Source organism: Polistes fuscatus, unplaced genomic scaffold, assembly GCF_010416935.1.
Source record: "Polistes fuscatus isolate 324 unplaced genomic scaffold, CU_Pfus_HIC Scaffold5, whole genome shotgun sequence".
NCBI classification, from domain to species: Eukaryota; Metazoa; Arthropoda; class Insecta; order Hymenoptera; family Vespidae; genus Polistes; species Polistes fuscatus.
The window spans coordinates 4,209,357-4,221,999 of NW_025113129.1; the positions used below are offsets into that span (position 1 = coordinate 4,209,357).

The window sequence follows — 12,643 nt, forward strand, 5'->3', positions numbered from 1 at the left end:
TTTATTCTTTTGCCATAGTTTGAATCATCCATCACTTGATGGAAATGTGTGTAATAAATTAGAAAATATTTCGTTAATGTCGCAATTGTTCATAAAATTCGATTCTCGAATTGTAATTCGTCGTTAGTTTTCGTTAACGTTCTCTTCATCGAATTAGTTACGCAAGAGAAACATTAAAAGCTAATTGAAAGCAAGGTTAAAAGGAAATCTCCACTCAAAGATTATTTTATGTTGTTCCCGTAGATACATTCTCACGTTTTCCCACGGATTCTTTAGAAATCCTCTCTACCCCTCTCTTTCTCTCTTTCTTTCTTACCATTTCTTGCGACCTCAGCAAGCTTCTCAAAATTATACTAGCGGATTCTAAACAAAGTCCTCGCGGAAGCCAAGAGGTAAGGGGAGGAAGAGGAAGAAATTCCCTCCTCGTGGAAGAAAGGGCCGTGGGAGAAAATAATTTACGCATCTGTAAATATATTAGAAGAAGTATAGTTGAAACGTTTATTATCTTTTGTTTCTAATGTAATGTGAAAGACTAAAATAGAAAAAGATAGAAACAAGATATTATACAAAGAATAAAAAGAATAACAAATTCTATAGAATTCAATTGTACATATATTGTTCGAAAATAGAATTAAAAAATAAAAATGATAAAATAACGATACGTTAAGAAAAGAAAATAATGTTAAGAAAAATAGGGATTATTAAGATTTGAACGAATTCTTTTGATAAACGACACTAAAAACGTATTACAAATTAGATACCTTAATACAGCTAATAAAAAGGAAATAAGGAAGGAAGGAAAGAAAGAAAGAAAGAGAGAGAAAGTTAAGGGAAGAGAAGTCAAAGTACGTTAGGTAGGTAGAAGGAAGACCGTAGAAGGAGCGAAAGACGAAAGGCGGGAGAGAAAAGGGAAGATGGTGGCCTCGCTTGCTGTCCATTCAGCGGGCACCTGCCACGTTAAATTCAGCCAGGCCCAACCTGGATCGCCGCATAGCATAACTCTCCCCCTCCTGATCCCCCTCCTTCACCCTCTTTCTCCTTCTCCATCTTCCTCTCTTTCTCCCTCTTTACTTCTTTCTTACCCGCTTTGGATACACGACCGAAGAAAGAGAGAAAGGGAACGGGAGACTACGAGGAAGCGGCTCTTACATCTCCCCCAGTAGATACATCTCTCTTACATCACTTCGTTCTCGTTCTTATAGTTAGTTCAACGAAAGAGAGAAAGAGAGAGAGAGGGAAGAAAAAACATTTTCTGATTTCACACCGATAATACCAACCCTTCTTTCGTTTCCTTGCATCCACATAAACACACATATACGTTCTCTCTCTCTCTCTCTCTCTCTCTCTCTCTTTTTCTTTACCGATGTTGCCTTTCGCATGCGAGGCAACTGTACCTTGCAACTGTTATCTAGGCAACGACCTTGCTTCTTTCTTTCTCTTTCTTTCTCTTTCGTTACGGAAGTTGATTCGTCGTCCACTTCGTCCTTGTAGTCTTTGGTCTTTGACATCGTCGTTGTCGTCATCGTTGTTGTTCAACAATCGCAAGTTCATCGATCCTAATGAAAAATGATCGATCCATATGCGAATCTAATTAATTTTTCGTTCGTTTTTTTTTTACATTTTCTTTGTGTCACCTCAACCAAAACTAATTACAGAGTGTAGTATTTATCAAAGTTTGTTTTTTTCGACTTATAAATGAATAAACTGATGATATTTTATTATTTCTATACGCTTGTTTGTTTATAAATGTTTTTAAAGTACCTGTAAAATGTCTACTTAATTAGGTCGAAATCGTCTCGAGTTGCTGGTTCGCGCAAGCGAAATAGGCCTCGAGTGCAAAGGGTTAATACGTTCTCATTGTACACTGTGAATTCGATTGAATTTTTCTTAAGGTTCAAATTCGATTGTCTAATGTACCAGAACGTAAATCGAACACGATGTAATATTTTATTTTAAATATAGATTAATATAAAGTACAGGTAGTTCTCTTACAACACGGCATTCTGTAACACAGTTTTGTTCTAACGCGATAAGAAAATTGCGAGAAATCTTTGTACAGCAGACTGTACTTTTACATGATTTTTGCTTAACATATTTACGAAACTAAATTAGCTTAAAATAATGACGCGAAGGAATAATGAACTCTGGGTTTCATATTACACGGGATTTTCTAGGAACTTATCTACCGTGTTGTAGGAGGGTTATATGTAAAATATTTTTATTTTGTATATTTTATATTTATATTTAAAAGTAATTATTCCCCATTAAATTTCTTGTTAAATTCTAATTGAAAATTTAATTTAACTTAAACAAGAACGTCACTCATACCTGGGTGGCGCTGCCCTCCTTCCCCCCTCCCTGAAACATACACGTCACTAAAATATATGTGACGTTGCAACGAACGTGTTAATGTTCTATTCTATCGTCATTTCAAAAATTTACCAGTTTTTCTTTGATCCAACATACTTCGTCTTCCATTTTGCGAGATAGAATTATGAGATTAATAAAAAGTAATAAAAAACAGTGATAAAAACGAGACTCCGTACTTATTTGGTTCGAAATTTTTGTTTTGTTTATCAACGTTATGAAACGAACGCACACCTGCCTATCGTAGACTCTTTCGATTACTATGAGGACACAGCTGGTATGGAATGAATAGTCGTTGTACGTTTGAATTATTTATATTTTAATATTACGGCTTTTGATAGACTCGTTTCTATTCGTCGATAGACGATTATCTTGATAAGAAAAAAAATGAATGTATAATTCGATTTTTTTCGTTGAAAGCTGCTTCACGAAATGGCTTCTTTTACTTTCGCGACCCGCATACCGCTGTTATGTTATTTTAACGTATCATATGGCTTGTAGGAAAAAAAGGAGGAATTTTTATTGACTAACGAGATTATAATCGATATTAATTATAAAAATCAATTGATAATTGTGCATGAATAATTAATGCATATTGTTTCAATTTTAATTGGTTTGTAACCCATTTGAGTGGTGAATATTTTTAGTTAAAATGTTTTGTAGGATTGAAATTTATTTTTTAGCGCAACTGTTTCCATTGATTGATATTAATTGATTAACAAGATTTAATAATAAATTATATTTAATAATTAATGTTTTTGTTTCTTATACATAATGTTAATAATCAATACACAAAACAGTATTACATTAATTGCATTTATATTGACAAAAGCGTATATGTGTCCCTGGTAGTCAAAGGGTTAAATAAAAAAAAAAATAAACTTACACATCATTTTGAAAATAAACGTTCCCAAATATTCACGTTCGTTGCTATTCCTACGTAACGTTTTATTCTTTACGTATATGCAAAAAAAAGGGGGATGATATAAAAGAAAGAAAAATGAAGAAACAATAGGGTAAAGAAAAGAAAATGGCGTCCATAACAGTCAAAGGGTTAACAAAAATTCGTACATGACCTTATTATTTTCAACTACATTATTGTTCATTTTTTACCCGTTATTCGAATAGAAGTACATTTTTTTTCGCAGATAACTCATTTTTTTTTATTCCCAATATATATACAAAGACGATCTATATATTATCTCGCTTATCTACGTGGTTGAAACGAAGTGTTCGTATTTTTAACGTCCTTATCCGAGTTTTTGTAAAAAAATATAAGGAAAATGAAGGGAAAAAAAAACATGAAAGATGACAAGGTATAGGAAAGTTCTGAAATTGGATAAGAACAACGCGTACGTATAGGACTTCGCTCGACATAGGTGAAACCTTGCGTGGCTTATAAGCTTGTTATAATTTTAGCAAGCTGTCGCGTGTAGAAAAACATGAGATTCGCTAGTCGTTCTATTTTTATCTATCGTCCGACAGGTTTGGAAGATAAGTTGAAAGATAAAATTGAAAAAGAAGAAATTAAAGAAAAATCATTCTTATGAATTCGTTTAAAAAGTTAATCGTATTTTGTTTTTTTTTTTAGAAAATCAAAGTTATTTAAAACAAAGGTTTTATTTAGGGTCGCAAATTGTCAAATAAATTCACTGTAAATGAGATTCGTTAGACCGACACATTTGAAAGATAAGTTGAAAAATAAATGAAGAAAAAAAACAAAGTAAAAGAAAAATCATTTTTACGAGTTCGTTTAAAAAGTTAATCGTATTTTGTATTTTTTTTAGAAAATCAAAGTTATTTAAAACAAAAGTTTTATTTAGAGTCGAAAATTGTCAAATAAATTCACTGTATATGTATGCATATACGGAGATAATTGTTTAACTTTTTTCTTTCTGACATTTAAAATATAAATTATAAAGCACTTCGTTCCGTTCTCACAACAAGCGAGTTTTTCGCTTTCAGTTAATAACCTACGTACGAACCGAGCATAATGATAGTTCGTTGAATATGTGGGTCGTGTAAAACGAACGTTCCCTTTCCCATAAAAAGAGGACCAATTCGCGTATCACGATCGAAAATAACAAAAGTCGTTCCGCTACGTTGATCGAAATAAAAAAGAAAGAGAAAGAAAGATGATCATCAACGAATGATAATTAGTGTCACGCACTTCTCGTATTTTCCGAAACGAGCTATTTAAATAAAAATTACCTTTCCGTGCAATTTTCAACGCTATGAAAAAAGAAGAAGAAGAATAACAAGAAATAGAACATCGATCCGCGATAAAACACGAATGTGTTGAACGTTGACGATGTCGTTAGGAATTGTAACATTACGTACGACGATTAACTCTAACATAAGCGATTATGCGATAGATCTCGAATCGTCGTTTCGAGACATTTAACCGTGTATAGACAAGTACAAAACCAGTTTCAAATAAAATACTTAACCAAATTAAGGAGTCGCGGTCTAGTTTCATTTTACCTCGTAATATTTTTATTATTGAATATACGAGCTTAGTGTGTTTTTGTTTTCTCTTTTTTAAATTTTGTTTATATTAAAAAACAATAAAAAAGAAAACAAACGAACGAAATAATCTATCGTCAAAGACTTAAGATTATGGTGAAAATAAAATATAATGTTTATGTGGTGAACAAAAAATTATATTGTTGATTTCACATTTTTTTTTATTAACTTTTCAATTATCTGATATGAATTTTTCAACTAATTCTTTTTTTGTTAAATTGCATACTAACGTTTGAAATATTGTAATTAGTGTATAATAATTTATAAAAAATTGCGCAATCAAAAAATTAAACAAAACCACTTGTCAGACTATAGAGAAGATAATTATCAAGATTTTAAAACAAAAAGATTTCTTAAATATAAAAAATTAACTGAGTTTTTTCGTGCTGATACTGTCTGAAAACATAATTTCGAGAAAAATGAGTAAAAAATAATGTTAATATTAAAAAAAAATGTTTTCATTTCTTTTTTCTTACAATTGAAAAATTAATAAAAAGAAAATAGCAAATCAATAATCTAATTTTATTTTTTTACCATACAACCTTTATAATAATTTTTCAAACTTACTCTGTTTTTAGAGCGGGCAAAGGAGGTGTGTGAGCCCTTAAAGGGGTTACACCACTTTGGTGCTCGGAAAATAGGTATAGAAATAAACATTTTTCCAAATAAGAGAAAAATTTTGTTGTATTTTTCAAACAATACCTGACAGAAAAAAATGAGTCCCCCTCATCGATAAAAATTTTCTAAAGAGAGTCCTACCTAATGTCTCATATCTCCGTTATTTAAAAAAATTTTTATTTATTCGTTCTTATTTCAAATTATTCATAAAACTACTAAATATATACAAATATATATAAAATACAAAATTATATTATATACTTAATAACTGCGTCAAAAAAAAAAACAAAAAAGAAAGAAAACGTTTATCTTCATATCTAGTTTTCCGAGCAACTAGATGATAGTAACCTCTTTAAACGTAACTATTTTTGATCTTCGAATGGCGGAGGAGGGTATCACGTTTTATTACGAAAGTCTCTCTCTTTTGGACTCGTGATTCGTGCCGCTTACCACGCGATTTTCCTCTTTCGATTGCACTCGCCTGTTCTGTTCTTGCTGTGTTCCTCTCTCTCTCTCTCTCTCTCTCTCTCTCTCTCTCTCTCTCTGTGTCTCTCTCATGGGATCGACTACACGTGTCCTAGGTGTGCGTGTACACGTATACGTATGTACGTATGTATATACTCGTGTTGGTTCGAGGGCTTGGACGTGCTCACCGTGACCAGCAGGCTGAACGTCCGGAATGCGAGCGGAACCCGTTTCTATGAGTCAAGTCTGGCTATTGACAACAACTTCGTTCTTCTCCTCGTGCTTCTTCTCATCGTCATCTTCGTTGTCCTCGTCGTCATGTAGTCATAGTCGTAGTTATAGTCGTCTTGATAACCGATCCTACTCGACTCGAGAGATCGTACATCTTGATTCCTCGGCAGGATACAGGAAATAATGATTTCGCGAAATGTAAGATGAAATTTCCGGAGTTTTGATATGCTACCTCGTTTTCCGAACACACGTGTATCTGTGTGTATGTTTTCATACGTATTCTCTCACGCTGATAATTAGTTTTATCCTATTAAAATAATTATTTTTATCTAATCTTTTCATATTCTCTCAAACATCAATGTTAATTATTCATAAAAGGAGGGTTTAATATAAAAACCATACCGACAATTTATGTATATTCTCTCTTGTTCTTATTAATTTATTATTTAAACAAAAAAATAAAAAGAAGATATATCTAGAATGAGATTTCAGCCAATTGGATAACGAACGAAATATTTTCTTTTATTTTAAGAAATGAATAATGTATATTTTTAATACGTTTTAACCGAATTTGTTTTACAAATTACGCGACGCGATCATTTGACCGTGCGTGATGATGAATTTAATGTTAAAACGAACGCACGAAGTTATGCGTAGAATAAAAAAAAAAAAGATTAGAAAAGAAAAAAGAGAATAAAACGCGATACATCATCTAGCGAATTTCTCTAATCGATCGTAGCTTCACCTACATTCAGCGTATTTACCGTGTGCTATGAATAGAAAGACCATACGTTCCTTCGATCAGTTCGTGGGTGGTATATACCGACTTTACTTCCCGATCTATTGCCATTTTTCTTTTTTTTTCTTTTTTTGCGAAGAAAATTTATCTAATATTGGGTCACAATTTTTATTAAAACGAAACAACGTACAAGAACAAATATGTTTTCATAATGTTTCTACTATTCTCTGACCCAGTAGAAATGATTTGAAAACTTGCGTCTCCATCCCATTAGATTCGATCGTTTCTCATTTTCTGCTTTCTATATATAATACGTAGATATAAACACACACACACACATACACACATACGTGTGTACATACGTGTGTACATACGTGTAGATGTAGGTGTAAGAGCTCGCGTGACCCGCGCGAGTCCTCATACATATACGCTCGCTGTAGGAGGCAAATGTGCGGTGAGCAACTGCAGCAAACAGCAAGCAGCAGCAGCAGCAACAACTTCGACAGAGAAAGAGAGAGGAATCAAGCCGTTAGCTAGAAAGCGATGATAATACGAGTGCGAGAAACGAACCTGACCGAACGTATCTCTTCTGTTAAGTCGTTAATGGTGAAAAGACGCTAATATTCCTCTTTTATTTCTCTTAACTCTTACCTTTCTTCTTCTCCTTCTTCTTCTCCTTCTTCTTCTTTTTCTTTTTTTCTCTTATTCTCCTTCTTCTTTTTCTACCATTTCATCGCCGTTACATCGCGAATTTATGACTGACTGAGTTAGCGTTGATCAACCGATGTAATATTGAATTAACCAACGTCAGATTTAGTTCCTAACCTAAATTCCTTTATCAAACAACTAATTCGAAATAATAGTTAGTTCGCACCGCTAACATAGTAGTCCAGTATTTTATAGAATAAGTTGTTTTTCAAATTATTTAACGATTATACACGATCGTATCTTTCCTAGACGTTTTATCCGGATCTAACGGTCCATTAATTACTTTTCTTCGACCTGTTCCAGCAGGCCCAACACGATCTCGGAAGCTATGCCGGCTGAGAGAGCAGTAGGAAGGGGAGACGGAAGTGGACCCACATTGCAGCCACCTTAAGAGTTTGCGTGGGAGATAAGCTTGGCGAAGGTTGCCAAGGTTAACTCTTGTCATCCTTCGATGAACGATGCCGATGTCGTTCGAGGCTCATCCTCGCTCGTTCCTCCTTCTTCTCCTCCTTCTCCTATCAGATCGGTGTTCCTCGAGCGGAAGTCCCTCTCCTGAAAGAAAGTGGCCCAATATTTAAGGATTACCGTTGGGAATCCACGTCGTCGCCATGGTGGACCTCCTGTGTAGCAACTCATTGAGCCCGGGCACGTAAAAACGACCTTGAGATTTAGAACAAACGAAAGAGAAAACAAATAAATAAGTAGATTGTTAATCGTTAGAATCGAAAGATATAGAACAAACACCATGTAAGGTGTTAAACGAGAGGACAGCCTTCCCCCGTGAAATCAGCGTCGAGTAATGCTGAAGCATATCCTGACGGGGCAACCGTCGTCAGCGGGCTCCAGGCATCATCACAATGACTATCAAACGAGCTCGGGCTCGTTGCACGCCGGCCACCATCATCACCATCAACACAATCTTCTTCAACAGGAGCAGCAGCCGCAACCACAACAGCAGCAGCAACAGCAGCAACAACAACAGCATCATTACGGTGGCAATGGGAGCGGAGGTACGATCGCACGAGGCACGTCTGCAACGTCTGCTAGAACGAACGGGATCGACGTCTACGATTCCGTGGTTCATTCGTCGTCGCAAAGGCCGACGACGGCGACGACGAATTCGTCAAACGTTCATCATCAAGCAGCGACGACACCTTCCTCGGCTCATCGGCATCCCTTGAATCATTCGCAGCTCAGTGTGAACAATCTTTCCCAACGATTAAATCACTCTCACGCGCTTAACCTTTCGACCCTGTCGACGTCGAAGCATTCGGTGAACAGTGTCAGTCCAGTCGTTGGTGGTAGTAATAACAACAATAACAATGGCAGTAACAATATCAATGGACACAATAATAATAATAATAATAATAACAACAACAACAACAATAATAATAATCTGTCGAGCGTGCCAAGTCAAACGGTCGTCGGTGTCCAACTGCCGATTCATCAGGACAGACCGAAAGCGAACGGTGGCTTCGATATTTCGAGATTATCTAGATTACCTAGCCAAACGACCCCGTCGCCAGCACCTGCTGCCGTTCATCAGCCGGCTATGCCCGTTCAAATCGGCGGACATCCCGGACCAACCGTCATACCTCTTAACGCCTCATGGTCTTCTTCCCTATCGAGGAATCATCGGTGTCATGAGGCTGGCGTTAAGGAGATGTTAACGAGTCTTGGACTCCTCTGTTTGGTTTCTCTGTTACTCGCTCTCCTTTCCCTAATCTTCCTATTGAAGATTTCACCGTTGACGGTCACGCCGAGTAGCCTCATCAGCCCCGAGGAGTACACGATCGTCTACGAGGTGACCTTGGCTTTATGTGCGCTCGCTCTGTCCTTGAATCTGTGCTGCCTTCTGGTCTGCGCCATACAGTTCCTCTTCGCAGTTAAACTCGTCAAGACGTCGTATCAGGGACATCGGTAAAAACATCTTTCTTTATTTATTATTTTCTAGGTGTTATTATTAGATTTTATTTAATTTTTTCTGGCGATAATATATATATATCTACTTCTGTAGATACATACGAGCATATATAATACATATATTAGAGTGAACCATAAGTTCGCGCATTTATTGTGTTATAAACTGCATAATGGATTGTTTTTTTTATTGTTGTAAAATTTACTTTGGCAATATTAATATAAAAACAATGCACGAACTTTTGGTTCACTCTAATATATATATAGATAGAGATATACAGATAGTCCTCTTACAACACGGTTTCGTTATAATACGATTCACAAATTGTGGAAATCTTTCTACAACACGGCATCCTAGAACACAATAAGAAAATTTCAACAAACTTTTGTATAACTCTGTACTTTTACAACACTGAATAACATGATTTTTGCTGAAAATATTTACAAAACTAAATGACCTTAAAATAATGACGCGAAGGAATAATGAACTCTGGGTTTTACGCAACAGGGCATTTTTTAGGAACCTATCTACCGTGTTATAGGAGGGTTATCTGTATATACATATATAACGTATTACATATGTATAATTCGTACTTCGCGAGGCCGTTAACCGATGAACGATGAGCCGAGCGAAGGGAACCGCTTATCGTGCGAGTTTGACGCCCTGGAATCCAGTTCGATTACTTTCGAGTGCCGACGGCCGGCTGGTGGCCGCCGTTACCGGAGGATCCGTAATTAATTAACGAAATAAGAAAAGCCGTCCCATTTCGAACGATCGCCATGCAATAACGTTCCTCGTGACCCGCGTGAAAGCTTTCCAACCATCGCCGTTGTCGTTGTCGTTGTCGTTGTCGTTGACGTTGTCGGTATCGTTTCTCTCAAATCTTGTTTCTTCCTCTTTTTCTTCTCTTTTTTTCTCCTTCTTCTTTTCGTTTCTTTTTAACCGTCCAAACATGATCGTGTTGAGAACGCTGAGACGTAACGAGATACTAATTATTTCAGTCAGATTCAATCTGAATTACCAACCGAGCCGATCTACGTCCAATTACAATTCAAATTTTCTTATCTTATTCAAAATAATTCGTCTATTTATTAACGTTGAGATCGATAGATCATTCGTTTCTGATTGTTTGAGATGAAAAAAAACAAAATAAAATAAAAAAAAAGATTATATAATTGAGCAGTTTGTTTCGACAGCAACCCCGAGTTCATTTTTTATTTTTTTCCCCGAAATGTTTTTTATGACAATTAACTTCCAATTGTAGGATATTATTACGGTCAACAAACAAACAAACAAATATAAAAATGAGCTTACGCCAATTTCAAAATAAACGGCCCATACAACAGTAGATACAATATAATATTTAGAAAGAAAAGAGAAAAAAGAAAAAGAAACATTTTTTGGGGACAATCTACCGACCTACAGAATTCTTCTCACAATTATTCAGCCCCATTACTTTTCTTTTTCTTATTCTTGACATACATAGATACAGCCAACAATTACGAATTTCTTTCTGAATAAGGCAATAGAAGACAGATTGACGAAAAACGTCGTTGTTATGTCACGCGTACGATGTCAAATCCTCGACACACTTTTCTTTTCCCTCCCCCCCTTCTTTCTTTACCGTATAATAAACCCGATCAAGATAATCCTTCGAAATAAGTTCTCAGTCATCCATGCGTACGTACATATTATTCTTACGTACGTATTGTGTATGCTGTTCGAAAGTAGGTGTCTCGTATCTGTACGAGATCAGTGCGTTTCGTGATACATCATCGTTGTATCCTTTTCTGCATGTATAGTATTTCTTCTCACGAAGGTTTGAGAGTGAATGCGGAACGTAAAAATGAATATCCTGTGTTGGTATTACATTCATACATACTTATGTACGTACGTATGCATACAATTTTATTGGTGTATACAATCGTGATAGCTGGCAGAACGTACAGGTGCGAAGCGGTTCTTTTCGCGATGCAACCTGGACGAAAGTAAAAGATTGGGGAAGGAGAAAAACGAAGTAAAAAAAAAATTTTAAGAAAGCACGAAAGAAAGAAAAAAGAAGAAAACATTGCAGATACCTACAACGTTACGAGATATGCGATCGAGAAGTACGTCGAGCGTGACCTCTCTTTTTCTTCTTCTTCTTCTTCTTCTTCTTTATTTCGTAACAGCCGGTAGATAGGACACGTTCGATTCGTTAAAGAAGAAGCTTCTTCTATGCGAGCAAGAAACATTCACGAAAAATTCATTTTTAATAATCCTAGTTTGACTAAACGTTTTGCTGAATTTTTCCTACGAAATATTTTTTGTAGAAAATATAACAAGCTTGTGTGTAGCATTATAAGTACGTACAGAGTATCCCAGTCCAACTGCGACAGCACATTCCGCAAATGGAAATAAGAAACAAAATGCTATTCGATATTCGAAATGCTATTTTCTTTTTTTTATTTGATAAATTATTTTTATATATAAATATAAAATATAAAAATATATTATATATAATATATTTTTATATATAAAATTATCACAACTGAGATTTGGTTGTGTCACAATTTTCGGAACATTCTGTACATAGATAAGTTTTAGAAAATAAGGTCATAATAATTAAAATTTAGTGAATTAAAGATATATAATCGAGATGCTATTCTCTTTCTTTTTTTTTAATTTGGTAAATATTTTTATATATAAAATTATATCACAACTGATTTGGTCGTGTCACGATTTTCGGAACATCGTGTACATAGATAAGTTTTAGAAAATAAGGTCATAATAATTACAATTTAGTGGATTAAACATCTACAATCGAGATGTTATTCTTTTTATAATTTGATAAATTATTTTTATATATAAAATTTTATATCACAACTGATTTGGTCGTGTCACGATTTTCGGAACATCGTGTATATAGATAAATTTAATAAAATAAGGTCGTGATAATTAAAAATCGGTGGATGAAAGATCGAGATGGTAATTATAGATGGTGATTTCATTCAATAGATCAAATTTCTTCCTTACTGACAATAAATATCGGACGTAGCGTTAGTAAGTCGAAAAGTAATGTTTGAGTG

The 12,643-nt window shown here is 35.0% G+C and overlaps 1 protein-coding gene across 4 annotated transcripts in view; it reads left to right on the plus strand.

Moving 5' to 3' along the window:
• The window catches only part of LOC122522369, a 35,659-nt gene that overhangs the window by 5,332 nt on the left and 17,684 nt on the right, over positions 1 to 12,643 (plus strand). For 2 of the 4 annotated variants that reach the window (XM_043643440.1, XM_043643437.1), the window contains exon 2: positions 7,958 to 9,574. In XM_043643440.1, coding sequence (XP_043499375.1) covers positions 8,454 to 9,574 — 1,121 coding nt within the window. In that variant the 5' untranslated portion in view covers positions 7,958 to 8,453. The remainder of the gene's footprint in view (positions 1 to 7,957; positions 9,575 to 12,643) is intronic. The other 2 variants (XM_043643438.1, XM_043643436.1) reach the window with 1 other exon arrangement.